The sequence below is a fragment of the Tachypleus tridentatus genome, chromosome 1 (assembly GCF_004210375.1).
Source record: "Tachypleus tridentatus isolate NWPU-2018 chromosome 1, ASM421037v1, whole genome shotgun sequence".
NCBI classification, from domain to species: Eukaryota; Metazoa; Arthropoda; class Merostomata; order Xiphosura; family Limulidae; genus Tachypleus; species Tachypleus tridentatus.
In genome coordinates, this window is record NC_134825.1 from 56217968 (window position 1) to 56230479 (window position 12512).

Here is a 12512-nt window from a genome sequence, read left to right on the forward strand (position 1 = left end):
GTCAAACAGGAAATTATGGCATCCAAAATTTGACTGAAAACATAAAAATTAACAATAAGGATTTTTAAAAGTATATTGGGTGTAAACAAAATGTTAGGGTGGAGATAGGACCCTTGAGGAATAACAAAGAAAGGCTTTCATCTGATAATTATGAAATAGTTATGTTATGAACTTCTGCTTTTATCTTCAGTTTTTACAAATGAAGAATTAACCGGTGTTCCTCATATTGGATAATTAATAGATGAAAACAAAGTTCAACAAGACAATGGCATAAATTCTGAGCTTGTTAAAATAAAATTGCAAAGTTTAAAGAGTGACAAGGCTCCTAGGCCAGATGATATTCCCATAGAAGGTTTTAAAGAAGGTCAAGAATTGAATATGTCAGCCATTTACCTCAGTTGTTTGTAAGTCCTTGATTAGTGGGCAAGTACCAATAGATTGTAAATTATCTAATATCATTCCTATCTTCAAGGGAGATAATAGAAGTTGTCATAGTAATTATAGACCTATTAATTAGTCTTACTTCAGTTGTGGGGAATATTTTGGAAAGTCTGATGAAAGATGTTTTGCAAAATCATTTAACAAAGTTTAGATTTTTTTATAGTCGACATGGTTTCTCTAAGAGAAATCTTGCCTTACAAATCTTTTGACACATTTTGAAAATGCTACCGCATATGTAGATGAGGTTAATAACGTAGATTTGAACTATATAGATTTTTAAAAAGCATTTGAAAAAATGCCACATAAAAGGCTTGCAAAGAAACTTCCTTGTAGGTATAATTTAACTAATTGGATAGAAGGGTGGCTTGATGAAAGAAAGCAGAGAGTTGTTATAAATGGAGTTCAATCAAACTGGATTAATGTCAAAAGTGGGATACCTCAAGGCTCAATTATAAGATATTTGCTTTGTTTGATTTACATTAATGAAATACATGAAAGAATGATCAATAAGTATTTTAAATTAACTGGTTATATCAAGATATTGGGTTTTAATTATGATAAATGCAAGACATTGCATGTGGGTTATCACAATTTGAATTATATTTTGGATAGGAATAACCTTATTAGTGTCATGAAAGAAAAGGATTTTGGAGTATTGGTTGAGTATTGGTTGCTAGTAGTACGGAAAATAGGATTTTAGGTTGTATTTAGAGAAATGATAAATATAAGTCAAAGGAGATTATAATTTCATTGTATAGGTTATTGGTTAGGTCACATTTTGAGTATTATGTTCAGTCTTAAGCTCCTTTCATAAGATAACACATCAAAATGTTGGAAAGAGTTCAGAAGAGGGTTACTAAAGTGGTACATGGGATGGAGAAGTTTTCATACGAGCAGAGATTATAATCTCAAAATTATTTTCTCTTGAAAAAGGAGAGTTATAGAGCATCTAATTGAAGTATTTAAGATTGTAACAAGCATTTATAATGCTGATGCATCAAGATTTTTCATACTTAACAGTGAGAATTATAGAACTTGGAGACATAAAGATAGATTTAGGTTAGGTGGAACCCGTGTTCAGATAAGATAATTTTATATTTCAAATAGGGTAGTTGATCTATAGGATCGGGTATTGTGGAGGCAGTAAATTTGAGTGAGTTTAAAAAAAAACCATGTTAGATATATATGAATTATAAGGGCTAGATTTAATTTTTTAAAATAGTTTTGATTTGGCTTAGAGAATGGAACAGCCGAGGTGGACCAACAGGGTTTTTTGTTGTCCCTAAACATTATGTTATGCACACAGCTTACCAATAAACAGAAATCCAGAAGACATATCATTTTGGTAAGTAAAAAATAAACAAAGGGTACACGATTATCTTTAGTGTTTAGAGGATCGGATTTTTACAATATGTAAGACAGAAACGCTTATACACGTTGTAATTACAAGATATAAACTCTATGTTTGTGGGATTACATCCATTCGTAGTGAAGAATATGTACATCTCTGTAAGTGGGTTGCTTGGCGTCAGGGAAAAATTTGTATGGAGCATACACATGCTCCATGGAGTTCATATTCAGAGATTAGCTTGGCTTCTGGAGAGTGGTAGTTTCTTGGCCCTCAAGTTACAGTTTAGTGAATCAGACTGAATTAGCAGGAACCCCGTCTTAGATGAGCATACTTCCTTTTTGGTAAATTGTTCATTAGAGTAAACAAATAGAAAACCTTGCTCGAGAACTGTGACGTATGAACCAACAGTGATTGTTGCTTCATATACCACTAAAATAGCGCCTCACACTAGAGCAGTGGTTTGCAGACAGTTCAGCAAATGTTCTTGGAAAGATGATCAACAAACCTATCTTCGTCCACTGTCCAAAATTTGTGCGCAACTGAATACAAAAGTACAGTGCTATAAAATAGAGAGGATGGAGGGGTATATAGTATAATCCAGTACATTTGATATTCACGTATATCTAAACAAGGCTACATGTACTAGCCGTTCGTAATTTTAAACAGAGAGTAGAAGGAAAGCAGCTGATCAATAGCACTGACCATCAACTTCTGTATTTCCTAACCGAATAACAGCTTTTGGCATCACTCTCAAAATGTACTGATGACCACAGTGTGCAGAATACGATTTTGCTGCAATGATGTGTGAACTGTAGGCCTTCAAGTTTGTATTCCAGCACGCTAACGACTTGGTCACACCTGATTCGGCATAGAGTGCTTCTTTTGCTTGCGTTTGAATTTCGTGCAAAGCTACAAGAGGATTATCTTCGTTAACCGTCCATAATTTAGCAGTATGAGACTGGAGGGAAGGCAGTTAGTCATCACCAACTCTTGGACAAATATTTTACCAACGAATAATGAGATTTAACGTCACGTTATAACGCCCATACAACTGAAAGAGCGAGCGTATTTGGTGTGACGGGGATTCGAACCCGCGACCCTCCGATTACGAGTCGAGCTCCCTAATCACCTGGCCATGCCGAGCCTAGTATAGATGGAGAAGTGGATTGATTCCAGCTGTTTTGGCATTGTAGTCCATATTATAAATATGGCTTCTGATCGCACACTTGTTCAATTCGTGCAACAGTAGCAATTGTTTGAAGTGGGCGCCATTCAACATACTTATCACACCACAAAGAGTCCTTCTACTAATACTTGGCTGCCGAAGCTGTACAGAGATACGAAGGCTGTTCAAAAAAATACGCGGACTGTTTGAATTGCGCGGCTCCAGTTGGTTCCATGGGAATTCGCTTGGTGTCGCTAGGTTTGCACAGATCAGCTGATTACGGCGCCATTTCCCGATTGCAAATATCTTCATTTGTATATTAGCTACGCGGTTTTAAGTGAAGTGCGATTTTTTCGTTTGGCGGATTTCAGAATGAATGACCTGAAGGAGCGACTGAAACTTTTGCTATGCTTAACACGGCTTACGGTGATGTTGCTATGAAGCGTACGGCATGTTTCAAGTGGCATGAACGTTTTAAGGATGGTCGACAGTCCATTGAAGATGATGAGCGTCCTGGACAAAATCAACACCCTGGTACGACAAATCGACGTCTGACTGTCAGGGAGCTTGCTGAAGAGTGTGAGATATCAGTTGGATCTTGTTACGAGATTTTGACCGAAAAATTGAAGATGTACCGCGTTGCTGCGAAATTTGTGCCTCAGAACTCGTGAGTTTTTGGCCAAACACTCGATCACTGTTCTTTCCCACCCCCTACTCACCTTACCTTGCTCCTTGCGATCTTTTCTTGTTCCCCAAACTCAAAAGACCCTTGAAAGGAAGAAGATTTGAGACGATTCCAGAGATTAAGGCAAATGCGACGAAGGAGCTGGAGGACATTAAAAAAGCAGCGTACCAGGACTGTTTTAACAAGTGGAAACACCGTTGGGATACGTGTGTGCGTTGGTGAGGAGAGTACTTTGAAGGGGTCCCAGAGCTGTAACTTTTAAATAAAGTACATTTTGTTTTATGACGTCAGTCCGCATATTTTTTTAACAGACCTCGTATTTACTTTCCAACCTTATTGAACTTGCATTGTCACCTTATTCACTTTATACAGCATTTTTATTATTTCTCTCAGGCCTTCACTATCCTTCCATTGTCCCACTGTATGACCTCGTAAAATTACTATTAATTTTCGGATTCTCTGGCTCATAACTATGTATATTGTGTTGTGTTTTCCGACCTGTAACTGTTTTACTAAATAAAAGCTACTATCATGGAGACAGCCGCTTTGTATTATCGTGTATGCCTATTCATTCATTAGAAAGATATCTATATGATCTATAAGAGTCATAAACAGTGATTAATGGGAACTAGATGGTGAATTTATCAATGGTTGCAAAATATTATTAAATAACATATAAAAGAAAAGTGAATAAATTGTATAAATAAAAACTATTTTGTGTTTTAGCCCCTTCCTTTACTCAAAGCATTATGCTTAGCTTTTTTTTTTAATTTCGCACAAAGCTACTCGAGGGTAATCTGTGGTAGCCGTCCCTAATTTAGCAGTGTAAGACTAGAGGAAAGGCAGCTAGTCATCATCACCTACTGCCAACTCTCAGGCCACTCTTTTACCAACGAATAGTGGGATTGACCATCACATTATAACACCCTCACGGCTGGGAGGGCTAGCATGTTTAGCGCAACGCGGGCGCGAACCCACGACCCTCAAATTACGAGGCTCATGCCTTAACACGCTTGGCCATGCCGAGCCTGCTTAGATTTTATGCTATCATATAGTTACAGACTGGTTAAGAGGAAAACACATGATCTTTTTTATCGAAATCACTATTTAATTTCGTTTTAAATTCTACTCTTCCCCTCTTCTGATTTTAGTTATACTGAAAGCTGTTAAATTAGTGTTGGGATATAATATATTTAGGCTTCTTCCATGAACCAACATGTAAATCTGAAAGCTCAAAAGTTCATTGAAGAATGTGCCTTTATTTAACAATCAATAATAAAACAATGATAATCAGAATTTTTTTAATTTTTATGATAAAACAGTTCGCCGTCATGTGGTAATTCCAATAAATCACGATTATAGAGTATTCTTCCAATGTATAGTGTTGCTTCCCTCAATTCAGCTAAGTTCTTTGGTCGACTTTTAATTTTTTCAAGCTATGCATAAGATATCGTTTCACCACACTTATTATATATTTTTTTTCTCCAGAAGATAGATTCCGCCAAATATATCATGCTACTGTGGATCAGAATATACTTGAGCTTCTTACCAGTCATGGTGCCATCATTATAATATAGATACTGACATCACTGGTTAAGATGCAGCCTGAAACTTGTACAAATACCCCATCGTAGCTGTCATACATTAATTATGACACTGTTATCCTCTGATATTACTTGTTGTTTAATAGTTGAAAGTTGTAAGCATCTGTAATGGATAACAAACTTCCAGCTTTGCTCATTCTACTGTTTTTAGTGTGATGCACATTTCAACGTTTCGGTTTGGCTATGTCTTTTCATCAGTGGAATGCGTTAATATTTGTATCTTACTGTTCTCAAGGTAACATTTATACCCGTCTTTACAGTGAACATGATCTATGCTCAAACGTCATCTACCTCGTAAAACACATTCTGAGGTTGTTAATATCACGTTTACGAGAATTTCGATTTTCTACTTTGACCACTTCTATTACAAACAGTAGCTGTGACTGAAATACATCACTGTTATTGGGAATAATATGACTGACTGTATTTTATACACTTTACATTGGAGGGACACTTTACTTGGTTGGATGATAACCAAAGAATTATCAAAGCATGATTAATCTAATGAAGCTGATTTTCTTACAATAAAGTGGTGGTATTCTTCTAGTATTTGTCTTTTAATACCATTTTACCTCTCCAATTAGCAAAAAAGATATAAATCCTTAATAGTTTTTGGGGGAATCTTCATCATGTCTCCCATCAGATATTTGGATCAAAAAAGTAATATATTTTACGTGTGCTACTTCGATTAAAGTCAAATATATGAATTATATACTAACGTAAACAAACTTATTACACATATCTAACACAGATATAAAAAATAATTTGTTATTAATCAAAATCATGAAATTTAACCAAATCTAGCACACATTACAAAGCGATAATGTTATGTTGGATATATATGCTCACACCACTTCCTACATATACTGTGAATTACACAGAAATAAGTGAGTTAAATAACCAACAAAACGTCTGGGTGTATAGATATGGAATTCTTGTATATACACATAAGCCGTATTTTTCGTGTGATGACGTGTGTTTTCATGTGTAACAAATCCCCATCTAACTATTTGCTGAGTCCATCGAGGGGAATCGAATCTCTGATTTTAGCATTGTAAATCCCTAGACTTTACGCTGTACCAGCGGTAGACGGGTATAATGGCATAGTGGCAAACTGTTAGATATGTATTGTAACACTAAGGAACATTTACTGTGATCATACATTTCTGAAAAGTAAAAGATTTAAGACCAACTTGTACATATTTCATCAAATTTGTATTCTCAACTATTAAAAAAGAAGAAAAATTGGGCCAGCGAAGTATTTTATGACAGTAGAATAAGTAATAATTTTTTAAAGTCACAAAAAGTTATAGTGTGTGACATTTTAAACACATGCCATTTTGAGTTTACATAAACAGATGAAAGAAATTAAAACCTATACAGAGATAAAGAAAAAGACAAAAAAGCAGGAAAGGGTATGCCTTTGAATTTCCCATGTATTAAAAAACGGTAGCGTCGAGCTTTAACGTATGCGTATCGAATCATTGATCTTGCTTGAAACAATGCTAGAAGAACTCGTAGTTGATGAGGTACAGAAGAACAAAACCAAACAAGAAAAGGTAAAACTTTTCAGCAGTAGCAGTCTCTGAAGATAAATAACTAAGTTCGTACTTTTAAAGATTTCCTTTTACGAAAAGATTAGTACTTTTTGTACAGCATTCTGAAGGCTAATCTCGTACGAACCAAAATATTTCTTTATGAAATGAAATTTAGTTTATTTTAAGGTTTTTGTAATTTGTTTTCTTTAATACTTCATAAAGCTATCAATGCTCAACTCCAAGGAAAGAGTATACGAGTAGAGCAGCGTGGTCGAAGATTAAATAAAAGACACTGATGAGTCTCGAGATGTGTTAGGACAAGGTCTCCTTTGAGTTACTTTTGGAAACTCGTGGAAGATGAATAATCGGTCTAACGACCAAAAGTCACACTCACCTTGAGGTACACAAGCTCAGCTTCATAATATTTCTTCATATGTGTGAAAAGCCGACCAGAGTTGAGATAACCTCGAATGTCATCCGGCTGGATTCTGAAAAAAAAAATCATTAAGTAAGTAAAACCAGAAACCTTCACAATCGTTCAAAGAGCGTAAAAACTCCACTCTCATTGACCCTTGAATATGAAAGAAAAATTGACTTCGAAATGTGTTCCGAAACAAAACTTTTCTCGAAAGAAAATAAATAAAAAATTTAATTTTACAGTACAAACTTTGTTCTTATTCTTGAGTGCATTTAGTTATTACCGGTTTGTTTTTATGTATTTAGTCACTAAGAAAGACAACGAGAAGGCAGAAATCAGTTACTTAAGACTAAGTGATTTTTTTTTCTGAACGACGATATATATCGTTCTAAAAAACTATAATACGTTAGAAAGAGTTTACTTTTTGTTGTTTTTAATTTGGAGAAACGTATCATACCTAATTGCCTGTTGGAAATATTTTAAGGCTTCCTCGTACTGAGATTGTTCTTCTAAAACTTTTCCCAAGTTGTTGTAAAGCTTAGCATTTTTCTGGTTCACTCGGAGACCCGAAGAAAACAGAGTTTCATCGGATTCCCTAGGGACGAAATTCTCGTGATAAAAACGTCCCCAAAGTTGTCAGAATGAAAAATTAATTAATATATCAACAATATTTACAATAAAATATATGCTCAAATTACATGGGACAAAATATTCTCCTTTCAAGGCATGCCATAACTCATTAAAAAACACATACCAAACAGTAAACTGAATTTTTACGTAATTTCTGTATTATACCTTAAAAAACAATTTCACCTGTATGCTTACACAAGCTGATCATAAAGATTTTACTTTGTGTTAGCTCATTTAATGTGTATTTGTGTTTTGTTTTAGCGCAAACTTACACTGTGGACTGTGTTCGCTCTGTTCATGTCGAGAAATCGAACCCCAGACTTTAGAGTTGTTAGTCCGTACACGTTTAAAATAAACTAGTTTATAGTCGTATCAGTGATAGTAGGTTTTTATTTGGTTAACATTCTCTTGCGAAACTATACATTTCGTACTGTGAAATGTGAAATATAGCTTTGTAGAAAGAAGTTTGAAAATTACCTTTTACATTACTCGTACTAATGTATAACATTAAATAACCATTGAAGAAAACTAGAGGTATTGTCGTAACTTATAGCAGGTGTTGTCTATTAGTTTTAGCTTGAATAATTTTAATTCCCTATCTGTGAGCTTGTCAGGGAGAAATATTTGATGGATTGAATCCAAAGAAAGCTTTTGGGTATTGTCTATATCTTTAATTCTGAATAAAGATTTGAGCTCCTTGTGGTATCTGGATTCTGTACTGTTCACCAGGCTAAGAGGCAGTAAAACCTATATCTCCGTACAAAACTCGGTACTGGTCGCATATATTGCGCAATACAAAATCTGGTTCCTGGATTTTATGAAATTCTTTTCTCCACAGTTTTCGCAAGCTCTGTCCATAGAAGTGGTCGAGAAATGCGTTGTAGTGTGGATGAAGGTAGTAAAATAAATGAGCATGAACATTTTTACCCCGTACTAATTTGTGACATACGTTAGGTCCCAGCCTAATGCGTTATTACTTAAATAATATTACATAAATGTTATGTTTATTATTTCACTAATGTTCAAAGTCTTTTTAATTCTTCTATTTAAATTTTTGTTGTTTTATAGTTAAATTACGATAATTAAATAGGAAGTCACAAACATAATTCAGTTCTACAATTTAATCATCTCACTGCATGCAACTTTGAGAACTCACTACTTGAATTTGATAAGGCTTTATTAGTTATTTTTTCTTTACCTAAATCTGTATTAACACTCCGAAGAATCTACATATTTTAGAGATAATAGGACCAATATTCATGAAAGGTTCTAAACTTAATCCTTTGCAATATCAAAAACTGTCAGTACTATGCTGATGAAGTTATTTGCTTCCACAGTATAGCTATATATAGATTCAGACAAGTTGGAAGTGTAACCTTAACTTACTATATGCTTTGTAGCATTTGTTTCCAAATATTGTTATAATCATTATGCTTTTCATTTTATTTTCTAGTCTTATTTCGTTTAGAATTACAAAGTCTAAGTATTGGGTTTCTTTCTAACTTTACATTTTAGGGTAGTATTCACTTTGTACACTGAAACATATTTTACAGGAAGACAATTGATTCCTATTGCTGTTGTTTTCTACTTACAACTTTAGGTTTAAAAATAGATATAAGCAATATATTTGTACTTTTGTAATGCTAGTTACTTTTGTATATTATAATTTCTTAGCATTATGTGCCTGTATGTAGAAGCCTTAACATTTTAAATCCACAAACGTTACAGTTTAAATTTATTATTATATTATTCCGCTGAAGAAAATAGAGTAAACATTTAGGGAATAAAAATGAATGTGTTCTATGTTTGTACTAGTAGAAGGGCAAATTTAGCAGTTTTATCAAAGTTATGATTAATAACTTAAAATTCAAGAATCATACTTTTAAATCTTACATTTTAATTTGTATATATTGTTGTTATTACCAAATGAAATATAGAGCTGAATACGTTGTATTAAAAAGTTTTTTGATACGCAAATCATCAATAGAATACAACTTCAACTTAATTAAGAAAGATTTTTGTATGTAGACAGGTGAACAGGCTATGAATTTCCCGTGATAAGGATTCCAGTTACACATCCCACCCAACTGTTGTGTATATCAAACAGCCAGAGAATGAAATATACACTCATGATATTACATACGAGAATATGAAGGCTTGGGCTACTAGTCTTGAAACGAGTATTGGAAAACTCCAAGAAGGAGAGGTTTGCTTTGGACATGACATTTTATGAGGGAGCTTTTTGAAATCAATAATCCGCTGCAGGGATATTGTCACGATGAACGTTAATCAGGTTGAGTAGAACCGATGTGGCAGCTTGAATTGCAACGACGTAATGAACGCTCGAAAATCGTTTTAATATAATAGACCAAACCATCTAGAATACGATAAACACGCCATTTAGCTGTCACTGCACTTCAGAAATTTGTATTATCTCCTTTACAACATGAGCTTTATTTTTGGTTAATAGTAGTGTACAAAAAATGGGAAATCTCATTCATCTATTTGACTATATATATAATGTGTACATCGGTCAGTGAATGTACAAACAGCTGAAACGTTACAGAAAACCAACATTCTAGAGTAAATGTATGGTATTTTACATTATGATCTTTCTTTACAGAGGCACAGGTTCTGAATATAAAATATTTCCTGCATAATCCTGACTACATTTTTAACTTTTAATAAAATGGATTAGAAACAAATTAAATTAAAGATATTATTCAGTAATTATAAACACATTTTTGACTGATTATATCATAATGAAACGCTGTACAGCTGAATTTAGAAAGTAAAATATAAATGTTTCCAAATAAACCAATAACGTAAAGAACCAACAATATTCAACCATATTACACACATATATACACATTCATGAATGCCGAGGAAAGTGAAACATACGTTGATATAAGTGTGGAAAAAGTAGGTTATTTTATTAACCTATGTATGTATAAGAGTAAAACGGAGGTAATATACAGTACTGAGCAAAATTGTTAGAACAAGAGAATATTTGGTCATTCTTTCCATTTTATGGAGCTAATTCCTCCATGCCATTACAGAACGTACATTTTAACACTGTGGTGATGCTTCAATGATCCCTCTTGACAACTGAATGAGTCAGGGCGAGAATAATTATTCTTTAGAATTCCCTTATATTTGTATCAAGGGCATGCCATTCTGATTCTGGTTGAATGAACATACTGATCAAATGTGGGTCTGAAATAATTATCGTGATACCTCTTGCAGTGTCTTAAGTAAATAGAAGTTAGCAAGGAACTAGCATATAGTACCAGTATATGCGAGGAAAAACCAATTTAATAGCACTCCACAAATAAACCTTGATAACAACAGTGTTTAACTCTGTATATAATGTTTTATTGTCATGCCTTGGTACAAAAAAACGTAGAGAATTGTCAGTAGAGGATAAAGTTTGTATTAAATCTTTACTTGCGCTGGTTGGATTCTACAACAAATTGCTGCAGACTTGAAATATCCCCAAATTCTGTGAAGTACACACTACATTGTGAGAAAACAGAAAAGGAAAAAGCAGGACATCTAAACTCGATATACTTACGTTAACTGTCTTCGTTTATGCAGTCTTCGGGACAAAAGGAAGACTACCATTGATCTAAAGTATGAGATAATTGGTCAGGTACCAAATGACAAATAAATGTTCAGATCTACAATATCGAGAAGTTCAACGAGAATGGGATATTTGGTCATGTAGCAGTTAAAATATTTAATTCGTTTTCCATATATTGTCAAAAGACTGAGATTTGCTAAAAGTACAAAAAGTGGACCTTTTATAATTGGAGAAGGGTGTTATGGATAGATGAGTCCAAAATTTAAATATTTAAATCAAAGCTTAAGGCGGAAGAAAGGTGAAAGCTACTTATGTCAATGCATAGCACGTACCATAAAACATGAGGGAAGTAATTTGATGGTTTGGGGGTGTTTATCTGCTGAGGCGACAGGAAATATTTTCAAAGTACATGGAATAATAGACCAGCGCAAATACTATCAGATACTTATCCTTTGTGGTATATCCAGTGGTTTGCATATTATTTATTGGTAAAGGATTGTATTATCCAAACGATAATGATCCCAAAGAATTATATAACCTGTACAGAAATTACTTAGCTTAAAAAGAAGCTGGTGGAATCATTTATCATGATACAATGGCCCCCACAGAGCCCTGATCTCAACTCATTTGAGCAGATCTTCGATTTGATAGATCAAAAACTTGACAAATGAAAGGTTACTTCAAAAAAAAAAAGTTTATGGGAGTGTATTACAGACATTCAGGGTAAAATTGTGAAGAACACTTTGATTAAATATGTTACAACAATGGCCGAAAGACTGTCTGAGGTTATTAAAGCAAAAGGAGGACACACATACTATTGACTGTATGTTGAACTGAAGCACATCTATTGAGTTTATATTGTAGTAAATGTGAAGATAAATAAAACACTGATGTTTTATTTGTGATTCTAAGAACAATGGAAAGTAAAAGTAGCATGTAATCTAATTTTTAACGTTGTCCTAACACTATTCACAGTACCGTGTATATGTGCATGTACTCCTGTAAAGATAGTCAAACTACATATATTTGTTTTCTCCGTTAGGTGCGTTTCTTATGTTTACTTGTTATGTTATGTTATGTTATTGCTCATTATATAT

General features: G+C 33.9%; 1 protein-coding gene across 1 annotated transcript in view; it reads right to left on the reverse strand.

Moving 5' to 3' along the window:
* Positions 1 to 12512, reverse strand: part of LOC143249299 (protein O-mannosyl-transferase Tmtc3-like) — a 126924-nt gene that overhangs the window by 20534 nt on the left and 93878 nt on the right. Inside the window, exons 12-13 of the mRNA XM_076498899.1 lie at positions 7660 to 7797; positions 7179 to 7272 (exon numbers count right to left, since the gene is read on the reverse strand). Of these exons, the coding sequence (XP_076355014.1) occupies positions 7179 to 7272; positions 7660 to 7797 (232 nt within the window). The remainder of the gene's footprint in view (positions 1 to 7178; positions 7273 to 7659; positions 7798 to 12512) is intronic.